General features: G+C 57.6%; 1 protein-coding gene across 5 annotated transcripts; it reads left to right on the forward strand.

The window, feature by feature from the left end:
* Window positions 1-978: 978 nt before the first annotated feature.
* Window positions 979-9,479, forward strand: pom121 (POM121 transmembrane nucleoporin). Of its 5 annotated transcripts, none has more exons than XM_066695178.1 (14): window positions 979-1,574; window positions 3,209-3,427; window positions 3,533-3,700; window positions 3,973-4,053; window positions 4,714-4,888; window positions 5,115-5,203; window positions 5,438-5,517; window positions 5,599-5,723; window positions 5,852-5,951; window positions 6,135-6,449; window positions 6,535-8,103; window positions 8,365-8,394; window positions 8,952-9,059; window positions 9,248-9,479. In XM_066695178.1, the coding sequence occupies exons 1-14, from the start codon at window positions 1,009-1,011 to the stop codon at window positions 9,343-9,345; spliced, it is 3,723 nt and encodes a 1,240-aa protein (XP_066551275.1). In that variant the 5' UTR covers window positions 979-1,008; the 3' UTR covers window positions 9,346-9,479. The 5 variants fall into 5 exon arrangements, with proteins under 5 accessions (XP_066551275.1, XP_066551277.1, XP_066551274.1 ...); XM_066695177.1 differs by having other exon boundaries at window positions 980-1,574; window positions 5,118-5,203; XM_066695176.1 differs by having other exon boundaries at window positions 980-1,574; window positions 3,212-3,427.
* The last annotated feature ends 312 nt before the right edge of the window (window positions 9,480-9,791 follow it).

Consider the following 9,791-nt stretch of genomic DNA (forward strand, 5'->3'; position numbering starts at 1 on the left):
ATGAGCATGTTAGGGGACTGTTTCAATAACCTGGTTAGCTCAATCAGAAAAGCACGGCACTCTTCACCTCCAAAAATAACACCCTGTACCCTATGACACTCTGTAGCTGTTCCCTGCATTGGGAACTATAAAACATGCATCCCACAGCCCCCCGTTCTAGCAGCACTACTCCACTGTTATGTACGGTTAGTAGCCCCTGTGGAGAACTTTATTAAAGACTGCAGGAAGCATCTTCTCCATGTCAAAGTCAATGGTCGATTGTGGGGATGTGAATAAATTTGTGTTTTTTTCAAAGATGCCATTTTTGGTAAACATTTTTGTTGCTCGGTGCATTGTTAGTATTTACAGTTTTACATGTTATTGTATTCTTGCACAGTTGTATTTCTCCTGTTAAATAATGGAGGCCACTGTATATCATTTGACATATATAATATATGTTGGTAAATGAAATCACAGATAATTTTACTAAGCTTTTACCAAAAATGCTTTTAATGCATTTAATGGTTATTAAATGTTTATCCATGGGTGTCTACAATGAGTGCAGTTTATAGCACAATGTGACACATCATTCAGAATATATTCAAATGTTCTGAATATGGAGGCTACAGTATGTATATTAGGATTTAAATATTTTTAAGTATTTTCTACAAAAATAATAATTAAAAATGATGTTTGTTTATTAAACAAGATGTATCTTGAATAACTTATATTTCATATTTTATTTTCAATCTCTATATGGTATTTAGTTTGATAGTCTACATTCCGTGTCCTTTGTTGTGATATGTCGTATCTGAAGCACAGTGATCTTATAATCTTATAAAATGTATTGTTTTGAATTCTAAACTGTGTGTGGGGGTGGGTGTCTGGGGGGTCAAAGGTCACCCCGCCGAGCTCAAACCACGTGTCAGGGACGCGTCGTGTCGGGCACGCGCACGCCCTGACCGCCCGGGGGCGCCGTGCGCGCGGGGCATTGTGGGATAGTAGGTCCTCCGGCGGCGCGGTGCCGCCATGTCTCCAGGAGAGAAGCGGCGGGTCGCGCTGATCTCTGTCGCGGTCTTGGCTGTCTCGATCCTCTGCCTAGCTCTTTACTTTATACCCACTTTTCTTTACGTGTTACTCATCCTCGGTGTTTGCTGTGCGGCCTGCTTTTATCACAACGGCGGTCCGTCCCAGCACACCAGGTTAGGCCCTCATCCTCGACCTGGCCTGATCATCCCACCGGTTCTCAGACGCTGGTTGCCGGGGAAGACTGCGAACGGGGTGCCGTCGGCAGGCAGGGTCAGCTCCAGGGGCAACAGGGCTCGATTCATTAAAGGCAACCCCCGGGATTCGGCTCCACACAGCCGGGACAGGCGCTGGGATAGCCAGGGCGCCTCTCGGGGAGAGAGCGAGGAAGGCGGCTCGTTGTTGTTCAGCCCCCGGGATATTCTCATGGGGAGCTACCTGGGCAAGGCTGACAGCCCCGCCACAGCCGCGTCCCCAGCGAGGCGAGGTGGGGGGACTCTGGATCTGCGGGAGAGGCTGACCCGACCCAACAGTGCCGTGCACTCCCCCAACAGAAGGCTGTCATTCGGGTAGGTGCGGGGGGAGAGCCGCATGCTGGGAAACGTTTAAAAACACGACCTGCGCCTCGCTGCGAGCTGGACTCCAGCGACGGCGCGGTTCTGTGGTCCGCCGGGCTGTGCTGTGTGTGAAACCAAACCCAGCCCGCCGTGCGGCCGGCGCCTTCCCTCCAACTGTTTGAAAATGTGGGAGTATCTCTCCGGCGGGTGGCTTCCTATTCTGGGAGTTGGTGTTGTGGAGCCGGCGCGTCGCCTCTGTACGCAGCTGTCCGGGCGGCGCTGCCTGCAGCCTAAGTGCAGCTCCGACACACTGACGACAGCGGGATTCACGGCCACACTGTCGGTATTACCTGTGCGTGTGTGTGTCTGTTTCTGTGCGTGTGTGTGTCTGTTTCTGTGTGTGCGTGCGTGTGTGTGTCTCTGTGTGTGCGTGTGTGTGTGTCTGTTTCTGTGTGTGTGTGTCTGTTTCTGTGCGTGTGTGTGTCTCTGGGTCTCTGTCTGTGTGTGTGTGTTTCTTTGTATGTGTGTGTGTCTGTGTATGTGTGTGTATGTGTGTGTGTGTAGATACGTTTTTTGTTTAAAGCGTCTGATTTTTGTGCTTTGGGTGTCGATTGACACTGTGCTTTTGATTTACCGTGACCAGGTCATTCATCGGTTCTTTATGTGGCGCTTCACAAGGATGGGGCATCTATGATGAGATCTGCACCAGACGGGGGCTGTTACTGCTCCAGCGGTTTTCTATATTTATTTATTAGTTCAGTTTGACCTACAGTAAGATTTTGACATTCTTGCTCAAATCTATCAAATTACACGGCCAATCGTGATTGTCATGCAATAACGTAATGTTTTGAAGTGATATCAGTTCAAAGAGTTTCTATAAATTAAGAACTGTCACTTGTATTTTGTTGGCCATTATTTAAAAGTAAAGCAGTAAACTACTTCACTATTGTACAGATCACGTTTTTAACGTAGGCTACTTGTTTGACTTTCTCAATTAAGACATATTTGATCATGCTTTAGATCATGTTGCTACATTTCCTTGAAGCTATTTTAAGTTCAAGGGGTGAAATTGTATGTTTAGGCTTCGCTGTGCGTTTAATTTATGTACTATTCCTCAAAGACAGTTTAGGTCATCATTTAGGTTGTGGTGACTTTTGTGAGCTATGTATCGTTCTTGGATTTCAGTTATGAAAAGTTACTCCACTGTGAATAATGATTTCAGTGCATTTGTGTTGCATGGTAACATTTAAATACATGAAAATCCTAACTGTCCTCCCCGTTGTGTGCAGCAGAGTTCAGCCACTGTCTGCCAAGAATTTGACTAGTGTCTTCATTTGTTTCCATGCATGTTGGCTTTTGCGTTCCTATACACTAATTTAAACCACACTACAGCAATGTAGAAGTCTCTCCTCCGCCAGCCTGCCTGTGTCCATCACTCTCTTCAGATTTGCTCCTGAACGGGCCTCGGCACAAGGGGCTTTATAGCTCTGAGCTCTGGCAGCACTACCATGCCGTAGACCAGTGTGTAATTGGTCCAATTAACCAATTAGTGTCAGTGATCCGTGCTGGACAGGGTGTGTATCTAATGATCCCCCCCCACCTGCTGGAGTAAAGTGACCTGCTCACTCTTCTGTATCTCTACCCAGCAGGGAGCCGGTGGCCGTGCCGGGCCGGTTCACCATCACCCCGCAGAGACACTACCCCCTGCAGCAAGCTGGCTCCTCCTCCCTGGGTGTGCTGCCGCCTCTGCAGTGGGACGGCTACCGCAGGAAGAACGTCCTGACGCCACGCAACTCCGGCGCCCTGCACAGCCCGGTGACTGTGAGGATCGCCAGGCCGGACGCCAGCCGCCTGCACTCCCCGCTGTGAGTGACGGTGAACGTCTCCTCTCCCTGCCAGTCCCGTCCACCGCTGCATGACATCTCCCACTTCTGTCCCCGGTCTCCCCTCACCCTCCGCTCTCGTTTCAGCTTCGACCAGGTGTCCTCCCCGCTGGCTCCCCTGTCCCCAGGGTTGGGGGCGCCCTCTGACCCTTGCGCGAAGGAAACGGTGCTGAACGCGCTCAAGGAGAGCCGCAAGAGGGAGAACGATGAAGAGGAGGAGCGGGGCTACAGTGCCGGGCAAGACAGCAAGAGGAGGTAAGAGTAGCTGTGCGTTCTCTCTCTCTCTCTCTCATTATTGTTACCTCAGCAGGACCTCTTAAAATGCATTCTGTGTTAAATCTAGCTATTCACAGCCTGTCCCCGTGTCAGGAATGTTAGCCAGTTGCCCATATTGTCTGAAAATGCCTGATAGACTATGAACGCCACTTCCTGTGCCCGGGCGTGCGACCTGTATCAGGTGGTGGTGTGCAGGATGGGAATGTGTGCAGCTCTGTGTTGTGCAGTAAACCGAACTTCCTGCGTTTCAGGCGGCATGACAGCAATGGCAGTGCCCACTCAGCCTTCGAGCCGCTCCTCGCCAACGGGGCTCCCTCCCTCCTGGTGCCCAAGTGAGTTTCCCCGTCGAGCCAGGTCTCCCGTCTGATCTGGCACAATGCTCTGCTCTCTCTGTCCTCTGTGAGCCGCATGCGTGACACTGCTGCATGTTATTTTTTATTTCTTCCGCCTCCCAAGTTCTCGCATGCTTAAAACAGAGTGAGGGGTGGGCCGTTCCTCTCGTGTGTGTGTGTGTGTGTGTGTGTGTGTGTGTGTGTGTGTCGGAGGGCTGTGTTGGAGGTTGTAGAGGAGGATGTTTTGTACCTGCAGTCTGTTTTGTTGTCGCCAGTGGGTTGCGCACCTGTGTCCCCGGGCTGACGTGCGACTGTGGCCAGAAACCACGGCTTCCTCTGCGATCAGGCGTGTTTGAGTTTGTTTTTTCCGGTTCCTGTCTGCCTCTGAGACGTGACGATGGCAGTACAAGTCTGATCTTTACAGCAGAGATGCACAGTTACCGATGCCCCCCTAAACCCCCCCCCCCCACCAGCCGAGTGCAGGACGGGGCTGCAGGTGGCTTTCACTGATTCACAGAATGAGTCCCCCGGGTTTCTTCCCCGGTGTGAGACTAATTCAGATGGCTGGAGCAGGGTTTAAACTGGTTTATTGGTTTCATGTTTTTGGCGAACTTTGGCCCAGACTGAACTCTCCCCCCCCCCCCCCCCACACACACACAGGCCCGGCACTCTGAAGAGAGGAGCGAACTCTCTGGCCCCAGAGGAGTCGGTGATGAAGAGGTCTCGTACTTCATCCATCAGCTCCCTCAGCTCGGCGCTGAGCCCCGGGGGGACACTGGGCTCGGCCCGCAACCCCATCCTCAGCTCCTACAGCTCCTCCAGGGGCTTCGCACAGGTGAGACCCCAGCAAGGCACAGCACCGCACCACCCTGAGCGCGGCACGGCACATACCGAGTTTTATAATTGTGTTCATTGCAAATGCTCTTGGTACTGCAGTTGTTCCGGCGAGTGGCCCCGGAGTGTTTCACTGTGTGCAGCGAGGCGGGGTGAAGGGCAGCGACGTTCTCCCAGTGCAGGTCTGTGCTGGGCCGGTTTAGTGACCTGCGTATGTTTGTTTTCAGAAGAAGACTTCTGCCCTCGGGCTCTCCCCCCTGTCCAGCCCAGGCTCCTCTCGCTCCCAGACGCCCGAGCGGCCCCCCAAGAAGCCCAGGTATGGAACCCCTCGCTCACCTGTCAGACTAGACCCTCCTCTCTGTCGTGGGCTTCTCGGTTAAGTTACCCAAACACGAGGGAGGCCTGGCGCTGAACTGCGGATGTGTTGGGTGTTGAGGGACGGCCAGGGGGGAATGTTGGGATTGTTGTCTTTTTTTTTGTTACTTCCACGTGGTTTTAAAGTGCAGCATTTGTCTCCCTTTACCTGAAACCTCCTCTCTCACTCTCTCAGGGAGGACGAGTCTCGGTCGTCCGGCTTTGTGTCCCCGGCCAAGTCTGACCGAACGCAGAAGGACATGGACACAGAGACAGGTTAGAGCCCCCTCTGTCCCTATCCTCTGCCAACTTCCTCTCTGTGACCCGGCCCCATTGATCTGGTCCATCTCTCCGCAGTGTCCCCCTCTCCGGCGCTCAGGCAGCCCTTGGCGGTGTCCTCTCCGGCCTCCGGTGGCACGGACAGCAGCCGTAAGCGCAAGATACAGCTGGTGTCCAGCCGCAGGGGCGACCACATCTCCCTGGTGAGAACCATCCCGTCCCCATTGCTGTGCGTGTATTTGTTTTTGCCAGGCGGCAACAATGTTTTGCGGGAAACCCTGACATTTTCTCCTCCCCCGCCCTCTGACTCTGTGTACTGTGCCGCTGGCAGCCCCCTCCCCCGGAGCTCGGCTACACCATCACGGTGGGCGACCTGGACTCTGAGAAGAAGGCGGCGCTCAGCAGGATCCGGAAGGTTCTGGAGGAGGCCGGTGAGTTCTGGTGGCTGTTAGTGCTTCACTAGAGACTTGAGCTGGAGCTACTGGGGGGTGTTGTAGTAAATGTCAACACAATTCTTAAGACTGCGTTTGTAGTAGATTCACAGATAGTCCACCAGCCCACAATGCCCGGTGTCCTTCTGTCCTGACACACTGTTACAATGTTTCCATTTGCAGAGCCGGTGAAGACCACCGCACCCCCCAGTGTTCCCACCTTCTCCCCGGTCGCAGTGTCCAGCCCTGGCCCCACCAGTCTCCTGCTGGGCTTGGGCACCACCCTGGACCCCACACCCTCGGCAGCCCCCACCACCACTGCCCCGGCCCCCATGGCAGTCCCTGCTGGTGTTGCCAGTGCTTTCACCGCCGCGATCACCACGGCTGCCCAGCCCTTCCCGGCTGCTCCTGCCACCAGCGCCGCCATCACCAACCCGCTGCTGGAGTCCCTGAGGAAGATGCAGAACAGCCCCTCCGCCAGCAGCCTGGCCCCCTCAGGTGTGTGTCTGTCTGTGTGTGTACAGGGGGGTGAATTGCTAAACTGGTCAGGGTTTCCAGATTAACTCAAGTCGTGTTTCCGCAGCCGCTCCAGTGATCAGTGTGGCGGTGCTGAAGGGTCCGACGCCGACTCCAGCCCTGTCCAGTGCGGGTCTGTCCATGTCCAGCCCGGCGGCCCCTGCCTCCCTGCTGCCCAGTGCCGGCGTGGTGAAGACTGAGCCCAGCCTGGCCCCCCCTCAGCTCTCCTTCTCCGCAGCTCCCTCCACCCTGACCCCCTCCGGCTCCCTCTCCACCTCGGCCTTCAGCCAGGTGCTGCCCGGCCCGGCCACCCCCAGCACCGCCGCCGCTGCCTCCTCCCTGGCGGGGGCTGTGACCTTCGGGATGCAAGGGATGGCTCAGCCGGCGGTCCCTCCCTCCTCCACCAGCACCTCCTCCGTGTCCACGGGCAACCTACTCCCGTCTGCCTTCAAGCCCGTGTTCGGGACCCCCGCCCCGGCCGTCACCACCACCACCTCTGCCGCGGCACCGAGCTTCAAGCCCGTGTTCGGGAGTGCCACGGCGGGCAGCGCGTTCGGGCAGCCGGCCCCCACGCCTGCCGCCACCACGACCAGCAGCTCTATGTTCGGTGTGATCTCCTCAACCCCGGCCACTGTGTCCGGCGCCCCCACACCGGCCAAATCTGCGTTCGGGAGCTGGGGAGCCCCAGCCCCTGCCAGCAACACGGCCCCCACCACCACCGCAGGAAGCTCCTTCCAGTTCGGCACCCCCCCGGCTGCCACGGCCGCTCCTGCTCCCTCCTTCAACTCCACCGGCCCCATGTTCCAATTCGGCAAGGCAGCGGCCGGTGTCCCCACCCCTAACCCCGCCCCCACTGCCCAGCCCAGCTTCTCGTTCGGCCAGCCCCCCAGTGGGCAGCCGGCCTCCACCACCACGTTCGGGGGCTTCGGCATGTCGGCCGCCCCCATCACCACCACGGCCCCCGCCTCCATCGCCGCCGTCCCTGTCTCCACCTCGGCCTCCGCCTCGACGACAGCCCCCCAGGCCAGCCAGACTGGCTTCTCCTTTGGGAAGGCCTTTGACGGCCCGTCTGCGTTTGGCAGCGTGGCCCCCTGTGGCCTGGCCAAGCCCTTCGGGTTCGGGGCCGGCGGTGCCGTGGCGGCGACCGGCACTTCGGCCTTCGCTTTCGGAGGGGCAGCAACCAGCACAGCTGCCACGGCGCCCCCCCCCTCCTTCGGGACAACCGCCCCGCCTGCGTTCGGCAGCGGCTCCTCCGGCTCCACCGGCTTCTGCTTCGGGGCTCCAGCCGCCACACCCCCTGCCACTGCCCCTCCCGCCTTCGGCTCCGCCACGCAGGCCTCCGTGGCCCCACCTGCCTTCGGCTCTACCACACAGGCCTCCGTGGCCCCTCCCGCCTTCGGCTCCACCACGCAGGCCTCTACCGGCCAGCTCAACCCCGTCACCGGCTTCTCCTTTGGGGGGCCCGCCACGACCCTGCCCAGCACCGCCCTTCCCAGCCAGAGCGCCCCCCAGCCCACCCCGGGGGGGTTCAGTTTCGGAGCTTCCCTCTCCAGCAGCCAGTTCGGAACGCCCGCCCCCCCCGCACAGAACCAGACCTTCGCCTTCGGCAACAACAAGGACGGCAAACCTGCATTCGGTGAGTCATGGCCCCCGCCGCAGCACACGGGGGGTGGCGAGAGTGACGTGTTCATTTAAACAGTGAATTATTATCGTTGTCATTATTGGTGGGGTATGACTACAATACCTTAATTTATTCATTGCTTAACCAATACATTGTTGCATTCACATCTGAAAGTGGGAGGTGGATCGTCAGGGTGTCCGTGGGGGACATGATATAGGAGGGGGTCCCGGCCGCTGTGCAATGTTTTCCATGTAACGCGTCTCCGGTTTTCCCCAGGTTTCAACTTCGGCGGCGCAGGTTTAAGTGGTAAGTGCAGTACCGCTGTGTGGCTGCCTGCCCTGCTTCAGCACTCGCCCGCCCCCCCCTCACCCCCACCTCACCCCTGCTCTGTCTGTGGGGGCTGGTAGCGTCGTTCCCCCCCCCCCACCCAGGGGAGCCCCCCTAGAGATGGCTCACTCCTGCTGACTGGCAAAGCTTATTATTGGCGTCTCTCCTGCTTTTCCTTCTTGATATGGCAGTGCCGGGACTGGGCCTCGCTGCAAACCCCCCCGCCCCAGCCAGGCCTCTGTGCTCTGCCGCCCCCCCGCTGCAGGCCTGGCGGCTGCTTGATACGAGATGAGGAGAGCTGGTGACCGTGGGGATGACTCTGCGGTCAGGAGCCCCTCTGGCCGTCTTTATTTTTCCACATTTACCAGGGTAGACGTGAATCTCTTGCTTCAGAAGAGGACCTCATGTGAAAAGAGATGTCCGAGGGTGGGGCTGCTTGCAGGTCATGCGGGAGCGGGGGTCTCTGGGGCTCCTCGGGCCGCCTGGCGTCCGGAGCACAGCGCTCATGGTGGACGTATCTGTCTTGTCTCCCCCAGGTACCTCAACCCCTGCTTTTGGCCAGGGCAGCGCCGGAGGCCCCATCCCGTTCGGCAGCCCCGGCACTCCAGCCCCCGGCTTCAGCGCCCTCCCGGCCTCCCCATTCGGTAAGAGCAGACGCACCCCGGCAGAGTATGGGCTGCCGTACGCGAGATATCTCGCTGTGTGACTCGCATGTTTTTAATGCATGTACACGCCTGTACTGGTTTATTGATTGCGTGTGCAGGAGGAGCTCGGTCCAGGGCACGTGTGGTGTGTTGTGTAAAGGCTGAGTTCCTCTCTCTCTCCCCCCCAGCGGCCACCCCAGGGGCCTCTTTCTCCATCGGCTCCGGCTCCAAGCCCTCGGCACGGCAGCGGCTGCAGGCCCGGCGGCAGCACACACGGAAGAAGTGAGCGCACTGGGGGGGAAGCGTGGGACGGACAGCCGCCCCGCTGGACTGAGCTGCTACGCCCCCTGTTGGATTTCCATTGTGACCCCAACACACCGCCCCCCTGCAGCCCACCCCCGTGGACCCTGTGCAGTGGTGGGGGTGGGGGGGTGGGGGGGAGCGCCTGGACACCAGATTACTTGAACAGACTATTCCAAACCCCAGACTGGACTCTGTACATATCCGCCCCTCACTGTGTGTCGCTCTCCCTTCACTTCATTTGTGTGCGTTTGTTCTTTGTCTGTCTCTCCCCTGCTGGTGTAGATACAGGGACAGTGAGAGGGTGTGTGTGTGTGTGGTGACCCGCGGGTCTTGGCCCGGTCGTTCTGAATGCTGTATCGATGTCTCAGTAGCCGTGCTGCAGGGGCTCAATTTCCTCATTTAAACGGGGGGAAAAAACAAGGCAACGGG

This window comes from Amia ocellicauda, chromosome 22 (assembly GCF_036373705.1).
Source record: "Amia ocellicauda isolate fAmiCal2 chromosome 22, fAmiCal2.hap1, whole genome shotgun sequence".
NCBI lineage: Eukaryota > Metazoa > Chordata > Actinopteri > Amiiformes > Amiidae > Amia > Amia ocellicauda.